Genomic DNA, 22,452 nt, shown 5'->3' with positions numbered 1-22,452 from the left:
ATCGGGCTTGTCTTCGTCAAGGCGACGTGCTTCTTAGGTAAGAAGAAGACTGCACCGCCGTACAGCATCATAATTGGACAAGGAAAGTGGGATCATTGATAGGATCTGTGACTGGCCTGTTGGGAAAGTGGCATGCAATCACCTTGTAGCGGTACAGACAACACTATTGCTCCTGCAGTCAAAGGGGTTTTCAGAGGCACGGAGCCAACTTTCATGTACAGATTTACCACAACAGTGGGGGGTTACTCGTGGCAAAAAGATAACAAGCACGTCCATTCCATCCGTCGACTGGAGGAAGGTGAAAGAGAGTGGTGCAGTCGTCCCAAAAGCTGTGTGCGGGAGCGTCAAGGGAGCGGAGTGTGCACCCTATACACGAGCAGGAACACGAAAATACACAGCGAAGCCTTCCAACTGACTTGCTGTCAATTGACCCTGAAAATCAGTTTCCAAGGGCCCTTCTAATGACACATGCACATGAGCGCACAAAAACGAGATTTGGCTCGGCATCAGTCCTGTCGCCCCTGAGCTACCAGCAGTCAAGTTTGCCACACAATTTTGATGCACTAGTGTCTGGTATCTCCCCTGCTTGCCAAACCACAACGACCATCCCTCCCATTAAATTTCTTGAAGCTGCCAAAGCTTGGGACCCTCCACTTTGCCTTAGGGAAAGCGTTGTTGTGCAGGTAACTTTAATATTTTATAGCCTCAAGCAAATTGGCACATGACGCATTAATTTCTCCAGAATACTTGTATGTTTCACAATTATTTATTACAAACATTGGGTATTGTCTGTGCTCCAAAAGCTACCGAAAACACATGAAGCAGCAGGGGCTCTCGAAAAAGACACCCGGCAACGGTCAAAAAGCTCGATGTGGCACCTCTAGAGGATGCACCATGTGACATCTTCGCAGTTTGTTGTTGTCTTGAAGCGGAGAGAGTGGACCCTGAAAGGGCTCCAGAACTTCACAAGTCAGAAGGACCTGTCCTGAGTACCTGCAATCAAGTAATGATTTATTTGTTTATAATTTGGCTTTTTATTTTTGCTTACTTAGAAATAATGTACATAACCTCAAAGTACTTTCATAATTTGCTCATTGCGCTGGTAAAAATAAGATTTGCCCATACAACTGACACCCACCTGAATTTATACATGTTTTGCAGAATCTGTATGGAATCTCTAATGAACCCATAGCCGCACAGCCGCATGAAGAAGTGCTACACGAGATGGGCCACAATGCTGTGGTCAGTGACTGTGGACTCCTCGTCAACCCCTGCTTTCCATGGCTTGAGGAATCACCAGACCGTGTCGTATACGATCCAGTTGAGGGCTCCAATGGTGTGGTAGAGGCTAAGTGTCAGTAATCGCTACGTGATCACCAGGGTGGTGACCTCGCAGGGCTAGAGGGCTACTTTCGGTTGGCTGGGCAGATGGGTGTCCCAGGTATGAGTTGGGGTGACTTTGTTGTTTATGGAAGAGTCTTTATTCTTATAGACAGGGTGAGGTTTAATCCCAGCGAGTGGGAAGGCATTAGAGAAGTGCTTCACAATATTACTTACTTGTACTTACCAATATACACACATCCCTCTCCCCAACATACATCCTTTTGAAGTGGTGCCTAAAAGCTGGTAAGGATGGTACATATTGTTCACATCTGATTTGCCTGTGGCACCAGGGAAATTGGAATGGGGCGGTCAAATACGTGGTATCCCCTGAATCGCTGAATTCCTCAATTCTTCTCTCCACGTGTATTCGCAGTGCAGCTATATTTTGTGTTTCCTGCACCTCTTCTGGGGTGAACTGGTCACGCACAAGGATAGGTGGAATGTTGATTGCCACGCCTTTGCTGTGTAGCAGGTCACCTATCCTAAATCCGTTGTCTGCCATTATCGAATCACCCACATCGAACGGCAGCCTCAAGAAGAAGCCACTTTTCAGCACACACTCCCTGTAGGATGTACTTCCTGTGAACGATTCAGAAAGAAAGGTGACCGTTGCATTCGGAGAAATGCCAAATGCTCATTGAATGTGTGCGCAGATTTGTAGTGAGATGGTCCCGACTGCGTGAGAAATGATTTGGCCACGTCACATTTATTTCTGTGGCATCCAAAATGACACGTGTTGATGGGTACATGTTCTGAAAGGCAGGTGGCATGCTCTGGTCCACTACCTGTCGTGAGAGCCAAAGCGGCATCTGCCCCAGTTTCAGTTACATAAAATCAACCCACGTCCAAAAAAATCCCGAAACAGTGCTGACAGACACACCAAATAGGTGTTCAAGGTGCGGGTGAAACACACCAAGCCTAAGCTTCACGAGCACAAGAAACAGTCTGCTATTCCACGCTGACCTTTCGAGGTCCGCCAGCCTGGCCACTGTTTGGCAGACTGCTTTCACCTTCATTTCTCCTTACATTCCTCCTTACATTCTTCCCATTTTCTCCTCCCTAGTGAAAATGTATCTGAGAGGCCTCTCAGGATTTTTTAAGAGGTCTGAAAGGACCTTTTAAAAAATTCTGAGAGGTCTGAAAGGACCTTCTACAAAATTCTGAGAGGTCTGAGAGGACCTCTCAAGCAGTCCTAAGAGGTCTGAAAGGACCTTTTAAGAAATCTTGAAAGGTCTGGTAGGACCCTTTAGCACTTCTGAAGGGTCTGAGAGGTCCTTTCAAGAAATCTTGAAAGGTCTGGTAGGACCTTTCAGGCAGCACAGAGGGGTCTGAGAGGACCTCTTAGAGAAAATCTGGAAGACGTTGTAGAATCATTCATGTAGCCCTGAGAGGTTTGGGGGGACCTCTCAGACAGCTTTGCGACAGTGCGTCGTGCAACACCTCCCAGAGCAAGTTGCTACGTGTTTTCCGCGCCGCGGAACATGCTACCTCGTCCGCTTTGGAAAATAGATCGCAAGATTTCACGTGTTTGTGCATTATTCCTTCAAGGAACACGTGCCGTGATAACCTTGTATTGCCTTCCCCCCTTGAAGCTATTGTTCTTGCAATCCGTGCATTATTGCACTGCACGTAAGTGGAAGCGTTTCGGCCAGTCGCCAGCGGTTGAATCAGTCTGTTTTGAAACGTTGAAGTGTGAGGACGTCGGCCGCGGATCTCAAGTAATTTGCGTTTTGTCTTCGGGATTGTAACTGTTTTTGAGGTATGTAGACGATGTCTCAAATATGCTTTTGTGATTGACAGCCATTCCTCTTCACTTTAGGCTTTTACTACTGTTCGCAGACACGCATTATGAGCGCCGATAGGAAGATTACCAACCACGTAACGTTACCAACGGCGCTGGGTGCCAAACGGTGTGTTATATATTTCGATGCCTACACACTGACTTACACTGACATTTTGAAGTTGTATTTCTTACAGATGAATCTCGTACGAAGTGACAGCTGGTGAGAACACAAGGTGGTGAGAACCCAATCTCTCCAGTTAGTTGGTGGCTTACGCAAGCAAGGGAAACTAGACGGTGCACGTAAAACAGATGAACTTGATCACCGAGAAGCAGAGTTCCTCAAGAATATTTTTCATCGCCGCTGTACGGACATTGTGAATATGTGTCCCATGAGTTCACGCTTTGTGAAATACGACAGTATGTGTTGATGATGACTCGTACGCTTTCGTAGACATGTAAGTGCTAAATCTAGTTTCTGTTGGTGCAATTTACCGTTTCGTGTAGTTTCTTGCGAGCGATCCTTCAACAAATATTAGATATTCACAATTCTGTAAGACATTTGAAATAACTGTTACATAATCACATAGCAGTGTGCATGCCTTGAGTGTATCTGTACAATCGAAGGAACTCAATATATGTGGAGTTTTGTGACATGTACTTGTCTGTATCTATGTCTGGTGTATCATAGCACTGTATGATTATACCACTCCGACGACAGGTGCAGCGTAGACGGCGAAATTGAACATTGATGTTCCGATGTCAGATCTGGGCATTAGCTTCTGAGAGGTCCTCTCAACCTGAGAGGTCAGCCTGAGAGGTCCACCAGCCTAAGAGGACCTCTCAGCCTGAGAGGTCCTCTCAACCTGAGAGGTCAGCCTGAGAGGTCCACAGGCCTGAGAGGACCTCTCAGCCTGAGAGGTCCTCTCAGTCCCATAACATATTAGACCTGAGAGGCCTCTCAGATACATTTTCGCTAGGGCTGGGTCAAGAAACTCAAGTAGAGACAGTAAGTAGCGATAACTAGGAAGGCCTGCGTAAAACTGAGAGTCTTCATCATTTTCTTTGAACTGTTCAATCCCAAGAGGGCTCCCTTCTTCACGCTTTAGGAGGTTAGCCTGCGCTGCGGCGAGCTCAGAGCGAAGCACATTAATTTCACTTGTCTGGTTCTTCAATTTGAGTTTAAGGTGGTCGAGCTCCACTTTTCTTCCCATCTCTGATGCCTTAGCTGCTGCAAGCTCTTGCTCTAGCTATTTTTTCGTGCATGCGCATACTTTGGCTGACTGTGTCACCCCCCCCCCCTCCTCAGCAACACCCTTATTTGTCAGTTCTTCTAACGTGCCCGGGAATGACCCTCTTCATCCTCTTCTCTGCTTTCCGTTGCCCCATGCTCCTCGCTTGGCTCCTGAGTTTCTGCAGTGCATTGCCTCTCAACTCCTTCAACAACCTCCTGCGTACTGGCCATGCCGCGCCTTCTCCTTTTTGATGCTGACATGGGTGGCTATGTCCTTCGGCGAGGTGTCTTTCTTGCTGGCTTGGTTTCGCCAAAGGAAAACACAGACAGCACAGCAAACTGCTGTAAATGCCGGTGACCATTTGCCACATTTGCTAGGAAATCTGTTTCAAGGAAGTGGTGGCAACAGACCTTAGTTGCATCTGAGACAGCAATAACATGGCGCTTCACCACGCTTGATCGCAACGACCCACTTCTTGCGCAGGTCTGCGTCCTTGGGAGCACGGTGATAGGATACCTGCGTGTAAGAGAACTTAATCGTAGGTTTACATTTATTCATAGTTACGCCAATTAGGTTAATAAAGCAATCGTTCGTAATCATAAGTTAACTAGTAACCTGAAGCACTACCACGCGCATCGCTGCACGAACGCCGGCACGCAGCAGCGCATCATACACAGTACGATGTCTCTAGTTCATCATAGACAGTTATTGACATGCACACATCTCGTCTACTATGCCTGTAACTCGTGTAGGAGGTACAACGTACTACTTCAAGGCCGCAATACATCTGCTGCACCGAAGGCAAAAATGCATTTCTTACCTTGCATCCGGATTTGTCGACGCGGCCGGCACACAGCTTATAATAGCCACTTGTAGTAGGAGTAAGTCGAAGGTTTTAACATCGATAAGCGCGGGACGAGTCCAGGAAGCAAAGCTAGCGTCTCTCAGAGGTTAGCGCGTTATAAGACTCATCGACAGTGGCGGCGCTGAGAAGCTTCAGTTGGACTCCTCCAGATGGCGCTGCTCGGAAAGCAAATTTGCAAAGCGCCTCTATCAAAGTGCTGCTTCGGTTGGGTGAAGCCATCACACAAAAAGGACCAAGACAAATCCAGGAAAAACAAAAATGTCTTCATAACAATGCCCCTGCGCACAGGCCCCACGTTTCACAATATGCTGTACGGGAACGCAGGTTCGAGGTTACCAGCTATCCGGCCTATTTTCCGGACTTTGCTCGTAGTGACTTCTTTCCGTTTCGACTTTTGAAAAAGCGGCTTCCGGGACAGCTATGAGAAGCTCAATGAGGCAACTCATTCATGAACCGTTACCATCTAAAAGTAACTAAGTCACACTTCTTTTTCGAAAAGGTGACTTAGTTACAGCTGCAGTTACTGCTTTCAGAAAGTAAACAGTTGCAGTTATGGTTAAGTAACTCAATTACTATACACCTATATACGTACTTTACATGTACTTTACAGTCATTTTACGCACAAGTCAGAACGAAGAACCACAGGCAAAAATGCTTTATTTTTAAACACGCATGACGTTCTTAACTTAAAGAAGCATGGAAATCATTTGGAACATATATTTTTTACCGCTTGATATGAACATACTACCTTCATAAACTGTCACGCAAAATATTTCCTTCGAAAAGCGCGAATTTCCTGAGAAAATTAGTTTGCAAGAATGCGCTCCGCGGGGACAGTCTCCCCTAAGCCGAGTCTGGCGTGTGGTGACGTCTGGCGGCCGAGCACTTCATTGGCTGCCGGAAGCGTCCGCTCCCCGCCAGAATCGTCTGCTAGCTCCGGAATCGTGGCGACTTACCGACTGAGACGCTGTTGCTATTTATTTGCGTTTGCCATTCACTTGCGTTCTTACATGATTTGTCTCGTACGCTTTGCATAAATGCGGGCAGTGTAAAAAAGGTCCCCCAAACTCACCTCGGAAAAGCGTGCAACGAAGAAGGCCGCCACTAGATACCCCACTGTTGCCGTTCCAGATCACTTCAGCGCGCTAAGTTTAGCGGCAAAATGTTTTTGTTGTTTCTGCGAATGAATCTAGTCTTTATATGTCCAAATAAAACGCGTATAACAACTTTCTGTGTCGTGTTTAAATTTTTGGTCGCCTTTTAAAACGTGTTGAGCGATCGGAAGGATCTAGTGCACGGCTGCGTGCATCACATAGCGTACCTGTCGTACCAGGCGCCGCAGGCGCAGTCGTCCATTTCTCCTTCGGTGACTTGGCCTGGCTTGGATTGTGCTTCAACTGGATCTTTAGCGCGCTACAATCAAACGCAAGCCAACGTCTGGTAACAATGGGGTATCTAAGGGCGGCCTCCGGCATTGCACGCATCGGGATAGGAACAAATACATGGGAAAATGGCGACCTTGGGGGACCTGGTGTAAAAGGTGTGACTAGGCGTCTGTGTTGCCGTGACGGCCCGGGTTGAGGTGGATCATACGCGGTTGTGGTTTCTGTTTCGATTGTGCTGAGGTGTCGTTAATTAGTGAACAGTGCTGTGCCTGTGTGTGCAGCACATATATATGATATGACTAAATGCATTCCTGTCAGTTGGAGATTTATTGCATGTGTCATTGTTGTATTCTGCGTATGACCACCCAAAAAAGAAAACGCCATGTGTTTTGGGGTTTCCCACAGATCGCTAGCAGATGAACTCTACTGACTTTATTTTGGTATCCATGTTGTTGTGCTTGTGGAGACGTTGCGCTCCTGGCATCAGTAAGATATGGTAAGCGCAATGTTACACAGCTATGCATTCGTCGGTCCGCTCTTTCGCCTCGGAGCTGCCAGTGTCCATGCGGTTCAGAGCCCATAGTGTTGACCACAACACGGAGAAGTCATGATGGTCGATGACCTTTTCACATGAAAACACTAGTGACGGCGCCGCGTCTTCATGACTATGCATTTGTAACCAAGAAGGAGCACTATATTTCAATCCGAATGTTCGTTCACACTTAGCAGCATCACTTACCTGCCTCCAGTACATTCGTGTGGCGGAATCGAAGGTGGCAGAGCTTAGGCTCCAACTCCATCAAACGTTTCGTCAAGAAGAGCAGACGCGTCGCCTAAAGAGTGTTCAGTTCCTCACCTGTTCTTTCCACGCAGACTTGTACGTATCTTGAGTACGTACTCAAAATACAGTATTTTAAATACTTTTTCCGGTATTTTGGTACTCTACTCAATACTTTTTTGCGACAAGTATTTTTAATATATTTAAAATACTTTTTTCGGTATTTGCTACTCAGTACTCAAAATACTTTAATTCCTCGTCAAGCCATATCCAGCACGCTTCCCGCCGTGCCAAGATGTTCAGCTCACTGGAATTTAACCCCCTTTTTCTTCTTTTTTCGGGAATTCGCAAATCTGTCATTTATCCTCTTGTACAATAGGCTGGTCCCAAGCCTGGCCTTGCTTCTCAATAGCCAGCTTCGTCAGAAAACCGTTCCTATTCATATTGCCAGGTGAATCACCAGGGGATTAGGTACAAGAAAATCCCGGCATTTATTTACTTGGTCATCAAAGCAATAAACACGTGGCAGAGGTTGAAAGACGCGAACCGACATACAGGAGGGATTACGAAGGTTTGAGTCAGAACATATCAACAAAGTTTGCTTGAATTCACCAAAGTTCACCAAACATTACTTGACACCAAGACGTTGCAAATGAAAGATATGCATGGCTGATGAAGTTTATTCCTTTCATTTGTAAGGCCACGTTCAGAATACGCGTTTCACTTACTGCTAATACTAAAGTACTTTAAATAGTATCTTAAATACTTCTTAGAGTATTTAGTACTCTACTCAAATTACTTTCAGTTTTAAGTATTTTGTACTCTATTTTAAATACTTTTTCCGTAGAGTATTTAGTATCTTATTTTAAATACTTTTGCGCAGTATTTTGTTCAAGTCTGTTTCCACGGGTGTATCCCGTTTGAAACCATTATAAATAACCTTTCAAAAATAAACGCGTAAGTACCCACTGTTACAAATATATCTCCCAGAATATACGCTTAAAAACCAACGCACAAAAATAATCGCCGAAATATCCCCCTTTAAATAAAAACGCTAAGGAATCCACGATTAAGAATACATCGTTAAAAATAAATCGTTTCAGAATCCCCCCAAATCCACCCTACAGTTACTATAGTCATGTGGTATGGCCCAAATTAAGGTGAACTGCTAGCAAGGGGCTTAACCTAACCTCACAGGACCAAACTATAGCCTAAACTATCCCAAACTAACCGAAACCAAGCTAAACTAATGCAACATAACATGATATAACCCTTCGTAAATTGTAATCAGTCCGCCCCCGTGCTTGTCGGTTTTTGGGATTTTGAAACAGTTTATTTTTAATGGTGGGTTATTAAACGGTGATCTCTAAGCGGGGATAGTAAGCGGTTTATTTTAGGAGATATATTTTTAACCGTTTATTTTTTGAGCGGATTATTCTGGATTGTTTTATTCTTAAACGTTTATTCTTAATGGTGGATTTCGGGGACCCCCCCCTTTCCACGACGTCCGATGAACAACAGCGCTTCCTGCTTGGCCGGCTTGCCGGCAGCGCGACGCCGGAGAAATCGCAAAAAAGAAAGAAAAAGACGGCGCGGCCACATGACGTCAGCGGCTGGCAGCCCAGTGAGGGGCATTTCTGCCGCGAGATTCAAAGCTCCCTCGCGCGCCAGGATTGCGCGCTACGTCCAAACTTTTTGTGCGAATACGTACTCAGAATCGTAATTTCTACTTCTCCCGTCGTATATAAAATACTGATCCGATCATTTCCATGCTCGTTTAAGAATGCCGCTCAAAAGACGCAAATCTACTTGTTTCGATGATACTTACGAATCTGAAGTATCATCTGAACGAGTTGTCGTTCAACACTTGTTTTTTTAGAGTTTGAATCAGTATAATCTTCCCATGCTCAAGTCCAAAGATGTCCATCTCGACAGTAAAGAGCCATTCAGCTGGTGCACTTCATGGAATTCTGGTGCTGAGACACATACTGACATGCAATGTGTTTATTTTTAGCCTTTACAGAATTTTTATTAAAGAAAAAAGCTGAGCTCAGCACAGATGTTGGTTTCGCAGTTGAGTTCTACGGACAGGAGGACATCCTCTGGAAGAGAGTATGTAACTACCAGGTGTCTAATTAACTGAAATTCATTGACTTTTTAGACAGAGAATTTCGGGCAAAAGCGAATAGCAGATTGAGAGGCTATACTCGCTGAACGTCATTCCACGTTTTAAAAAATCCTGAAACACGCACGTGCGCTAAAATATCCATCCTCAATTTTGATATGCAAATGAGCCGAAACCGCAAAAACCGCGCATCACCCTCGCTTAAGGAGACTTATATGGGCGGGAAGGCGGTTGTCTGGCCAGCTGAGCGGCACCTGCTCCAATCATCTCCATTGCTCCAAGTCTCGTCTTCCTGTGACGTGAGAGGAGCGCTGTACTCCCCGCGTTCCCTGTCGCCGCGGTTTTGGTTCTGGCTCCTTTGCATATCAAAATTCAAGGATTTATATTTTAACGCACGTGCGATTTCAGGATTTGTTAATAGTGAACTGGCTTACAACTAGGATAGTCTCTCAATCTGCCATCGCGCTTTTGCCTGAAATTCCCCAATTAAAAGGTTAATCAATGAATTTTAGGTAACTAGTCATATTGTAGATGGGTAGAAATCCAGCGAACCGGTAGATATGTAGGAAGGGACAAAAACATGCTGGTAAGACGAGCACAGTATCTTGCGAGTCTTATACAAGGAAAGGGCCACAGTTTGTGCATTTGTTGAGTGCCCAGCCATGTAGGCATAAAGGGAAATGAGAGCGCGGATCGTGCTGCCGCTGCTTCTCAGGATACCGACATTACGGCATTTGAGATTCCTCTCAGTGATCTCCTGAGAGACCTCAGACATGTTATCAACAAAGAATGGCAAAGCTCTTGGGACACGCAAACTCTGAACAAATTGCACACTATCAAACCACTGATAAAACAGTGTGCACAACACTTCGAAAATCGATTAAATGAAGTTCTATTCAGCCGTCTGAGAGCTGGACACACCTTCTTAACACACGGGTATCTTCTCCGAGGCGAGGAGATACCACAGTGCGAGCATTGCGGGACAGCCTTGTCCGTTATGCATATACTCATAGTTTGCACCCATCACGAACGCCATCGTCAACAACACTTCTCACTGTTTTGCAAGTATAGGATTCCTCTTCACCCAGCGTTTTTGCTGGGGGACGAGCCTCTCATCAGTTTTAACCATGTGTACAACTTTTTAAGAGACATAGGTTACCTGAACTACCTGTGACCATGGAAATATTGTCACTGCTTTTACCTTTCCTGTTTTGACTTGAATGAAATTGATTATTTTTAACTAGCTTTGATTCATACCATTGTCGTGGCGCTCTATGGCCAAAATTGCCTTTGCGCCATTAAAATCCTAATCATCATCATCAACTACGTCGCCAGTATATCGTTCTCGGGAACTCTCGATGACGTCGTGAAAGACGTTCGGCGCGGCAATTTATTTGGCTCGACGTCTCTCCTCTCCCAACGCCGGAAATCCGCATCTGTTTCCGCCACCGACGTCGCGTCGGGCGTCGCCAAGCACTAAGGGCCAAGAATTGTTAGTTCTGCGTGCATCCGTCGCCGTGTCGGAGCTGCTGGCGAGTGATATTGAGGGTTCTTCGGACTGAATGCATTCGGTAGTATGTCCACCCACACGGCCGTGAGAGGCGTTCTTGAACATGGTAAGGCTTTACAAAATCGTTTCGCAGCCATAGCCTTTGTTCGACGGAGTCAGTTCAGCGAATTCTTTATCATTTGCAGGCTGCATACCAGCTTGACTGTTAATGAGACGTGTCACTGTGACCAAAACACAGGTGAGGTCACGTAGCTTTGCAGGTCCTTACAGCGTTCTTGTGGTGAGCCGCTTACGACGTACGTGTATTTGTTTAACAGTTTTGCGTGCAAGTTGGTCGCTGGACGTTGGACCGCTGGAAAAGACATGCTTTCAACGAAATGGTGCAGTAAGGAACCGTGAAATTAATGTGCCAAACCTTGCAGTGTCGTTTCTGTGACTTTTCAGGTTTGCCTTTCATTGTGTTGTGTTTAGTGATCGATACTAGACTCTTCGATACTAATGGTCAAGCAGGTTGGATTCCCATTTGGACCTATGTAGTATATCACTCTTTGTACTATTGTACTGTTTCACTCGTGTCTCTACAGCCAATAAATGTGTGTTACAATTCATATTCGTTATTCGCTGTGGTGCCAAACTGACGTGCTGCATTTCTCTTTATCGGTATTTCGTATTTCACTCCTCAATTGGTATAACATGCGTGCTGCAGGACTATATCGAAGGAGCATATCACAGTCCAGAACGAATATATGTTTACTCCTTCAAGAAGTGGTAAAAAACTCATCTAGAGGGCTTCGCTATGGGACGAGCCGTCGTTTCCTCCCCTTCTGGAGTTAATGTGTACTTTTTGGATAACAGCGTATCTTATATTCCATGTAGGTTAACGTTCGGCGACTGGATCTTACCGAATAATGCATTCTGAGCAATGCGATAACCAAAATGCCTCTACATTTTTTTAAGCCGTGCAGCGGGCCCATGTCGTGCCGATTGTCCTGATGACATGCGAACTCCTCACGCTCTCGCTTATGTTTTTGTTCACAGTCTTTTCATTCTTGCCCTGTCAGGCAACCTCCCTTGCAGTGAACACCATGATGTTCCCGTGCAGGCATGCCGCGTGCTGCACGCGTACGCAACTGTACGTTTCCATCTTGAATTTTCAAGCGCCCCTGCGTACTTACGGCTCTTTACTTCCTCTTATGCGTTGCTGTACAGAAATCAACACACCAAAGGAAACGAAACCGTGCATAATATTCCGAGGTATGTGTTTCGATAAGAAACGTTTCTGAATAAAGCTTCTCGTATTTCCAGTGCTGGATTCAGATGCTTGGACAATGGTTTTCGCCTACCTTATCGGTCTGCCAGCAGTTGTGCTGCAAAGTTTACTAGGGCTCTTGGATATAATGAATCTACCACCAGCTGATTTCTACTATGAGAAAGGCATTATAGAATTCCAAAGCGAGTATGACTTCGTCATCGGTAAGTTGACTTCATTTGCAGAGTATAAAATTCCAGAGGACGTGAAAGCAAAGCGACGATATGTACGAAAATACGAAAGTATGTGATGTAGTTGAATAATGACAGTTGAAGAAAAGGCACCAGCAGCCTTTTCAGCCTTTGAAAGGCAAAAGCGGCCTATGGAATTGCCGGATCTGCTACTACGTTATAACGCAGTTTACACTGGTACCTTCCAACAGGGCAATTATCTTGCAAGTTCGGCTGCCTTTTGTCCGAGGAATAGTTTCATGATAAGTTTTTCAGAATCTCATCGGAATAACGGATATATTCTCGCAGAGCTGCGACCACCGACCGATAGTTGGAGCCCTGTGATAGTTATAAAGCAGGGCAGGCATTCCGTCCCGTCGCATTCATCACGGACATCATAGAAATATTGCGGATATTTGTCCAAGTACAACTCACGGAGGCGTGACGAAGTTCCCGCACAGCACTGATAGTGTCAGGCCTCCGTACGGCTTACGACAGTTGCCTGTTGGTTTAGTTTGTGGATCACTTCAGAAAGGCGTTGCGCGTGAAAGAAAAACAGAAGAAGAAGGCAATAGGAGGAGCGCTCGACCTGTTGTCGTGTCTCCACTGTTTGTCTTTCACGCAGTGTTCCTTTTCGATCCCCGTACGGCTTGTCTTGTAGTAATGGGGTCTCATACACTACGACCTATCTGCAAGGCATAAACGGTTGTCTACGTTAGCCATGCGCGCCTTTACTCTTCTAGAGTACTTCGGAATAATCCATATAACTGACACTTAATGTCGTGTACATTCGCCCTGATTCATTGGCAACATATTTCTTTTCTTTCTTTTTTTATGATGATGCGGGTTCCTGGGCAGAGAACGTGATCCTCTCCCTGTCATCTCTTGTGGTCCTCTTCTCGAATCTTCCAGCACACGGCACACTCGCATGGCACACCACTTTTCCAAAGCGTGCAACTCGAGGCTATCCCAAATCCCATGACAGTGCGGCTTATGGAGTGCGAGAAAGAAAATCCCAGTCTCGTGTTTTTTATCAGGTTTGACTGATTCGAGAGCAGGACAGGATATATGCCTCAGATATCCGGCTGGAATTCGCTGCATAACTGGTCACATTCCTCACCTAGCGACAAGTTCGGGAGCGGCAGGTTATTGAACAGCGTGTCTCAGGTGTCAGCTTAACCCCCTTAGCACGTGCCAAAGATTTCTTATAAACGTTCTCCTCTCAGCGTGCCTTAACGCAGTACGGGACACCCGTCAGCACAACAACAACAACAAACATCGAAATTCCACAAGAGGGACAAAGGGGGGTAGTTGGTACGAGTTCATATCGGCTTGCTGCAACAATAGACCCGGACAAGAAGTTAGAACATAAATGGGACCTCGTGTACACCGTGTAACTCCTTGTCCGAGTCTATTACTGCAGTAAGCCGATATGAACTCGCAATTGCGCACCAAATTCGATTATCTGCTAGCGATGACGACATTATCATTAAGAACGGCAGCCACACTACAGCACCTAAAAATTAATGCTTTTTGTATTGTATGTTTTCGCAACCACAGGAGCACCCACCGTTCGACCAGCAAACGTGCTAGAGATTCGTCTGAACGATAAGTCATAGCGGCACCGCAGACAAAACAGTTTTTGTTGTTGTTGTTCTTTGTGTGTGTGTGTTCTTGTTCTTCCGTCTGACAAGTCTTTTGGCAGAGTCCCAATATCAACTCATGTGCTCACCGAAATCCTGGTCAAAACAACGAGGTTCACCTTGGAGGTCCACTAGATTTTCGTATTCAACGTAATAGCACATGGTATTTAGAAATGAAGAGTTCTGAGAAATCAAGTCAAAGACGTGTTATAATTCCTTCTGAAAGCATGAGCAGCAGATTACTAAGAATCTACCCAGCATAGCATGTTTTGCCTAATACATTCTACCAGAATTCACTAATTACTTTCCGGTTCTCATTGCATGTCTCCATGGGTACCACAAGTGGGCGGTGGTTCTTCAGGATGCGTGGTTGCCAACAGGCTCTCTGCTAATCCTAACGTCTCGGTGCTTCTGATTGAAGCTGGTCGCGCAGAAGACCTCATAGCACGAATTCCTTTAGCGAGCCTCGTGCACACTTATGACTTCTCGTGGTGGTCTCGGACAGTCCCACAGCATTCAGCGTGTCTAGCATATGAGGATCATGTAAGTAAACGGTGTATACAGCGTGGCAGAACAGCAAAGCGTCACTGTCACACGTTCGCAATTGGTACAAGCCCATTGTGAGTAAGGTCCCGTGTACACGTCGTCAACACGATGGGCATGCGGCTGGTTACCGACCTCACATAGGACATGGGCCCGAAACTTGGAGTCACACATAGCAAGCGTTATCGCTATTTTTGAAGTTGCCGCGCTCCAAACGTCATACGGCGGCACGTGGAAACCGCGTTCGTATACGGCGAGATTTAATTCAGCGTTGCGATTGGCCCTCTCGCGAGAGGCCGTGACGAATCGCGGATGAAGTGATGCACCTACGCGACAACGACAGGTTGAAGATATGGGCCACAGCCACCTCGGGCGAACATCTATAGCTTGACGGTCAAATAGCGTGCGAACTGCAAAACAGGACTCGTTGCTTGCTGTTTTCATTATGATGCCAATCTTTGCAAGATGTTTTAGGGAGCACGTGTCCTACATGCTTAGAAGGTGCCTGGTTGTAATGTGGCGCTTCTATTCACAGGTTTACATCTACAGAGTGCGAGATTCCTTCGTTACTGTGCTCTAATGCTTCTTTTCTGTAGCGCACCGATAACTAGTCAGTTACTGTGCCTGTAAGGCGTTATTATGGAATTATTCGAACGTAAGGTCCTTTCTCCTAGAAATTACCCCTGAATATCCTCATTTCCTTTCTTAAAGGTTTCAGTGTGTGCTTAATGCACGGTGCCACCGGTTCCTGCGACCTTTTGGTCGATTGTTTCGGCAAGTATGTTGGAACAATTTGCGGATTTTAACGTCTCACATTCCCTGTATGCAACGGGGGCTAGATAGGAGCCGCCGTAGTCGTTTAGAAGATAACGGCACCTAGTGAACTCTGGTCGAGTTTTTGTGGGAGAAGCTGGAGCACTGCGCGTGCCCGGGCTTACCCGAAAACCCCAGCCCCGCCTGGTCCGGGCGGGCACGGCCTTCGCGTTTTTTATGCGGGCCATGGCCGGGCTGGGGTTTCAGCCACCGGGCCTGGGCTCGGTACGGACTCGATAACGCTGGCCATGGTCGGGCATGTAGCGAACACATTTTCACGAGACTGGACAGTTGAAGTTTCATGTCACTTTTTTTTTATTGGTATTCTCATCTGAGAACTATCACTTTTTTATATAGGATTATGTTTATTTCGTGTAATGGGCCTGGATTTCACACGTGCACTCACACACATTTGGGGACGATTGGTGCGGTGGGCGCGCTGAGAGTCCGTCACGAGGGTCAGTTAGGTTAGGTGTTCTCACATATTTCGTTCCCGTGAGAGTTCGAGAAAGAGAAACTAACACCGGTGCGTGCGCAATAGAGTGGAGATGAGTCTCTCTTGAACCCAAGGTACATATCACCCACGTGCCGCTGCGCGCTACCTTCCCAAGCAAGCAAGCAGCAAGCACGGAGCGGTGTGCCGGCAGAGAAAGAGAGCCACCTCGAGTGTACCTCCTCACACTCCACGAATTAGCTGCGTCCTTTTCCTCGCTGCGCTGTGCTCTTTAGTAAATCTAAATATGCCTCCGGGCGGACCTCTGTTACTCCACGGACGAATGACTAATGACCTAAAAATGGTTAATTAACTTTTTAATTGCAAAAACTACAAGGTCGCCCCAATGAGAACATCTGGTCCCATCGGTCATTCTGATACCGCTGCCGTTTGCAGAACAAAAATCCGTTCGATAGATCGCCCGCCAAAAATTCGTGAAAGCACACATTTTTTCTTTATTTTTTTTTCATTGCGCAACTTCGGATTTTTATTTATTATTATTATTATTATTGCTTAGAAATGGTACGGTACAAGTACATAGAAAATTGGGCTGAGAGGGCAAGCCCTGTCGAACAGCCCAGGAAGAAACATGGGTATATAACAATGTTACATGAGTCTTGTGAGGATTGTTCAGAAAAAAGAAAAAAAAAAAAGGATGGAGGTGGAGGTTGAGCAGCAGACGAAAAATGGAAATACGTGCTATTGTGGTAATAACAAAGTAGTAAAACTGAAAGCAAAATGTAAGTACATATGTCATTCAGCAAAAGAGAGTTAATACCTATAAAATAAGCTATTTGTACCCAAAAAGAAAATAAACAAGGTGACACAATATCAAATGCACAAAATCTCAAGTGCAAAAAATCAAATGATAAGAGAAAGTTCATACATGTGAGAAAACAAACAAACAAACAGGAACAAAGCATTTGTAGCCGAGAAACAAACTGTCAAACAAAACACGGTCTATGTCATATGAACAAAATGGTTCCTAACGGCGTGTTTGAACTTCCCGGGGTTTGAAGTGGAGCGAAATTGAAGTGGCAGCTCGTTCCACAGTTGACTACCGAAGGAAAAAATAGAGAAGAAGCCGTAGTTTGTACGACTAGTAGGGTATTGTAGAGTGTACTTTGTATGCCTAAGTGGGTAAGGGGTGTTGTAGTTCTGTACGGGGATTTGGTGCCTATTAGAGGGTGAGTAGAATAAGTTGTGCATGACGCTTGCTACTTTACATCTGAGAAGTTTATAGATGTTGAGTATCCGCATGTAGGAGAAGGCAAAAGAAACAGAGTCACGAGGCCCCAGCGAGAAGATTAACCGAAGTGCCCGTTTCTGTGCTATAAGCAACGGATGCAAGTTACTGGAATATGTGAGCCCGTATACCTCGAGGGCGTAGGTAAGATGAGAATGAATGAGGGCATGGTATACAGCACGCAAGATGTGAATGGGAACCAGGTTTTTGATACGAGCAAGGGCGTAGAGTCCTGGGGTAATTTTGCTTCTAACAGAGTCAATGTGTGGCTGCCAATTAAGGTTTTCTTGCAGAGTAACTCCCAAAAAGCGAACACATGAGGAGCGGGTTAGAGCTTGGTTTCCAAGAAAGAGAACGTCATTTGGGAGGGTGAGGTTTTTCTGAGGAGGACGGAACACGACATATGTCGACTTTTGAACATTGGCGACTAATTTATTATTGAGCAGCCAGGTATGAAGTCTTTGTAGCGCTGCAGTAGCTTTAAGGTGTAATGACGGAACGTCGACATCTTCCACAAATATATTGATATCGTCGGCATACAGGAAGCAGGTACTGGAAAGATGGTGCGGTAGATCGTTGATATAAACGAGAAAAAGGAATGGGCCCAACAGTGAGCCCTGAGGGACACCTGTATACAAAGTTCTGCGTGAGGAATCACTACCAGCGAGGCTCACGTACTGCTGTCTATCTACCAGGTAACTCTTGAGAAGTGAAAGTGGTGTGCCCCTAATACCGTACTGCTGTAATTTTTGAAGCAATATATTGTGATTGATAAGATCAAAGGCTTTTGTGAGGCTTTTGGTGAGATTTCGCGTCTTTCATTCACCCTCAATGTGAGAGAGCGAATGAGCACAGTGCCGCCTCATGCGACTAAGATGATCTCAAACTTGCGGAAAAACAAACAAACAGAAATGTATCGGGTGACGCTATCCGAACTGCCCTTATCTGAGCTTGCATTTTCTGTTTTCTTTTAATCTCTTTCCAGGGCGCAAGAGGTGATATTGTGTCTTTCACCCTCTCACATTAGGGGTGAAGGAAAGACGCGTCTCCGATGATGCCTAATGAACAAAATATAGAAAAAAAAACTGTTCCTTTACAAACGGACTATCTATCGAACGTATTTTTGTTCTGCAAACCGCAGCGGTATCAGGTGACCGAAGGCACCAGATGCTCTCATTGGGACGACCTTGTAGCTTGAAGCCTTTATAATTAAATAGTTAAGTAACGATTTTTAGGTAATTAGTCATTCGACGGTTGAGCAGCAGATGGCCAAGGACGTCCGCCGGCCCAGCAATGATAGATGTGAAAACAGGATGTCTATAGCCCTTATAGTTTCTTAATGAACAATCTGTATGCAAAAATGACACCCTGCATATAAGGAAAAAAAAAATAACCGGAGTCATTTGGCTGCGCGCATAGTGTATGTTTGTAGGTGCTCAAACGTCACCATGGCAGTACTGGACAGCTGTTTAAAGAAAGTTTATTTCAGGTACAACAAGCTGTTTCGGCCTTATTGAGCCATCGGCAAGGGGGTGGGGGGTAATGGCAGGATAGGCTCGCCGTTGTTGGCCACACAGAAGTGGGCGTCGTCATGACTACAGCCAAAGAAACAAAAAAGAACGCATAGCAAAACAAAACACAAAGAAAGGACGGACGGATAGAGGATAGAGGAGGATGAAGGAAGGGGATGCGGTGATGGTGCACGAATTAGTCGTGGAGACATCGAACACATCCGGGGAGAGCAAAGTATTAGATGGGTCGTTGGGCAAGGCCTGCCTTCTGCAGAAAGAGAATGAGGTTTCTTGCTTTAGCGGAACGTTCGGCAGAAGAACCAGCGGGGTAGATGATGTCCGCTAGCGTGTCCGAGGTGGAGCGAGGGAGATGGGCTTCGCGCGCAGAATGGTATGCTCGGCAGTCTCGCATGATGTGTTCGATTGTTTCGGGTTGTTGACAGTGGCCACAGCAGGCGTCACCCTTAGCCCATCTTGAATAGCTGAGCGTTGGTGAACGCACACCCGGTGCGGAGCCTATGGAGCTAGGGTCTGTATGCTTCGAGCAAGGTTTTTCATGGGACGAAGGGGGCAATGATGGTGCATGATGTCCCGTATCCCAGGGAGGCGCCAGCCATCGTCAGCAGTACGCATGCAGGAAACATTTCAGCGGATGGCGTTAGAAGGTTATGTAGCACACGATTTATCCCGTGAGGGTGTGCGACACACCCACAGACGTGACACAAACCCGCTATTGTTGTAACTACCCTCAAGCGGATGCTTTTTGCAAAAATACCATCTTGTCATGGTCGCACGTCACAGAAAACGTCATTTTGAGGTCATGTGACTTTCTTTACATGTCGTTCTGCCACTTACCGACATCTTTCCGTCGTCATAAGGCCAAGCGATGAACGTATTTTGCCAGCGTGAACTATGCGGTCCTCTTCCGCAACATGGTATATCATTTCTCCTTAGCTTAAGTACATTGCGTCGGCCAGTGAGTCTTAACGCGCGGTCGTCATCACATATTTGAAAGTCGTCAACGGTACAAGGCCTCATGTGCAAAACTGCGCGTGTTACTGCGAGGTTATCGGATAAACATAATCACCGTGGGCGAAAGACATCCAAAACGTCGCGCAGAAGCAGCAACCACATAGTTTACAAACGGTTTGGGCGCCGTTCACGGGCGCCGCTAACTGTAAGGCCACGTATGCCTTGACGTTTGCTGTGACGTGCGACAGGACCTGTCCAGGATGCATTGCGTTCGCCCAGCATGCTTTCGTCTACGGAGCAATACATTGGATGCCGCTCCTGTGGACACACCATTTTAAGGCCCAGTGCAAACAGGACGAGCGGGTTGAGGCATCCCGCTCGTTGGTAGCAGCGAAGGTCGTGCGGAAGACTGAGAGGTGGTGGGTTTGAATCCTACCACCGGCTGTGCTGTCTGAGGTCTTTCCTGGATTATCCGAAGACTTTCCAGACGAAAGTCGGTAAGGTTCCCTCTGAAGTCGGCCCAGGACGACCCTATCCGCAACTCCTCCCTCCTGTCTTCTCTCCATCTGTCGACGTCTGTACGCCGCTCATAGCCACAGTTGCTTCGCGGCACTAATACAGAATCAAATAATCCCATGTATGCACTGTCGACGCTATGTTTCACGTCGATTCGATAGCTATGCTCTTTCACGTCGGGTGAGATCGAGGGCCCCCATACCGTTTATGTACCCTCATGTTCTCGATCATGCGCCAACACCATGGATTTGTGCTGTTCTTGGCCACGTATATAAAGATTGTTACTATTAGAGCATAAAACTCTTCTAAGTGAGGAAACTGAGGAGTTTAAGAAGTTTCGTTGAGGACTCCTTATGCTAAACGAGCATGGAAATCATTTGGAACATATATTTTTCAGCGCTTGATATGAACAAACTACCATCATAAACTGTAACGCAAAATATTTGCTTCGAAAAGCGCGAATTTCCTGAGACAATTAATTTGCAAGAATGCTTTCCGCGGTGACAGTCTCCCCCAAGTCGAGTCTGGCGTGTGGTGACGTCAGGCGGCCGAGCACTTCTTTGGCTGACGGAAGCGTCCGCTCCCCGCCAGAATTATCTGCTAGTTCCGGAATCGTTGCGACTTCCCGACTGAGACGCTGTTGCTATTCGTTTGCGTTTGACATTCACTTGCGTTCTTACATGATTTGTCTCGTACGTTTTGCATAAAACAAGACTGGGGGCAGTGTAAAAGGTGTGGCTAGGCCTCTGTGTTGCCGTCACGGCCCGGGTTGAGGTGGATCATACGCGGTTGTGGTTTCTGTTTCGATTGTGCTGAGGTGTCGTTAATTAATGAACAGTGTTGTGCCTGTGTGTACAGCATATATATGATATGACTAAATGCATTCCTGTCAGTTGGAGATTTATTGCATGTGTCATTGTTGTATGCTGCGTATGACCATCCAAAAAAGAAAACGCTTATTTGGCCATGTGTTTTGGGGTTTCCCACAGATCGCTAGCAGATGAACTCTACTGACTTTATTTTGGTATCCATGTTGTTGTGCTTGTGTAGACGTTGCGCTCCTGGCATCAGTAAGATATGGTAAGCGCAATGTTACACAGCTATGCATTCGTCGGTCCGCTCTTTCGCCTCGGAGGTGCCAGTATCCATGCGGTTCAGAGCCCATAGTGTTGACCGCAACACGAAGAAGTTATGATGGTCGACGACCTCTTCAAATGAAAACACTGGTCACTGCACCGCGTCTTCATGACTATGCATTTGTAACCAAGAAGAAGCACTTATATTTCAATCCGAATGTTCGTTCACACTTAGCAGCATCACTTACCAGCCTCCGGTACATTCGTGTGGCGAAATCGAAGCTGGCGGAGCTTAGGCTCCAACTCCATCAAACGTTTCGTCAAGAAAAGCAGACGTGTCGCCGAGAGAGTGTTCAGTTCCTCACCTGTTCTTTCCACGACGTCCGATGAACAACAGCGCTTCCTGCTTGGTCGGCTTGCCGGCAACGCGACGCCGGAGAAATCGCAAAAAAAGAAAGAAAAAGTCGGCGCGGCCACATGACATCAGCAGCTGGCAGCCGAGTGAGGGGGTATTTCTGCCGCGAGATTCGAAGCTTCCTCGCCAGGATTGCGCGCTACGCTCAAAGTTTTTGTGCGAATATGTATCACAGGGCTCAGAATCGTAATTTCTATTTCTCCCGTCATATTTTATTGCGATAATTTCCATGCTCCTTTAATAGTACCGTTCAGTTTGCTTCAACGATCCGATTTTGAACATTAAAATGCATGAGCAGCGTCAATGAACGCAGGAATGGTCGATGTCACCGCTCCGCCCTTCCCGTACACCGAGGGCATTGCGCATGACATTCACAAGGGTCAGATATTGTTCAGTCCACATTTTATTTGCTTTATGAACTTATCAGCAGTAATACAACAGATGACCGTCAGAGGGCGCACTAAGTGCTAATCAGGATCACCTTGCCAGTTATGTTTCGGTCTAGGCAGTAGATCCTCCGCTGGAAGGCTCCTGGACGCAGCACAAACGCACCCCGTCGTTAGTATAATGTTTCTGTAAATTCGTTGGCCATCTCTTAGGTAAGCCGTTTCGAAAGATTCTCGTATTTCGCGACAGTTGAATGGAGCAGCGCTGTTACATTGCAGTCCAAGGCACTTGCACTGC

The 22,452-nt window shown here is 46.2% G+C and overlaps 1 protein-coding gene across 3 annotated transcripts in view; it reads left to right on the top strand.

The window, feature by feature from the left end:
• The window catches only part of LOC135376141 (glucose dehydrogenase [FAD, quinone]-like), a 110,785-nt gene that overhangs the window by 5,961 nt on the left and 82,372 nt on the right, over positions 1-22,452 (top strand). Inside the window, exons 1-5 of one of the 3 annotated variants that reach the window (XM_064608718.1) lie at positions 11,057-11,167; positions 11,247-11,299; positions 11,379-11,446; positions 12,367-12,534; positions 14,527-14,726. In XM_064608718.1, coding sequence (XP_064464788.1) covers positions 11,425-11,446; positions 12,367-12,534; positions 14,527-14,726 — 390 coding nt within the window. In that variant the 5' untranslated portion in view covers positions 11,057-11,167; positions 11,247-11,299; positions 11,379-11,424. Of the gene's footprint in view, positions 1-11,056; positions 11,168-11,246; positions 11,300-11,378; positions 11,506-12,366; positions 12,535-14,526; positions 14,727-22,452 lie in introns of those variants that run through there. The other 2 variants (XM_064608717.1, XM_064608719.1) reach the window with 2 other exon arrangements.

The sequence above is a fragment of the Ornithodoros turicata genome, unplaced genomic scaffold (assembly GCF_037126465.1).
Source record: "Ornithodoros turicata isolate Travis unplaced genomic scaffold, ASM3712646v1 ctg00001046.1, whole genome shotgun sequence".
NCBI lineage: Eukaryota > Metazoa > Arthropoda > Arachnida > Ixodida > Argasidae > Ornithodoros > Ornithodoros turicata.
This window is presented reverse-complemented; position numbering and strand designations above follow the sequence as displayed.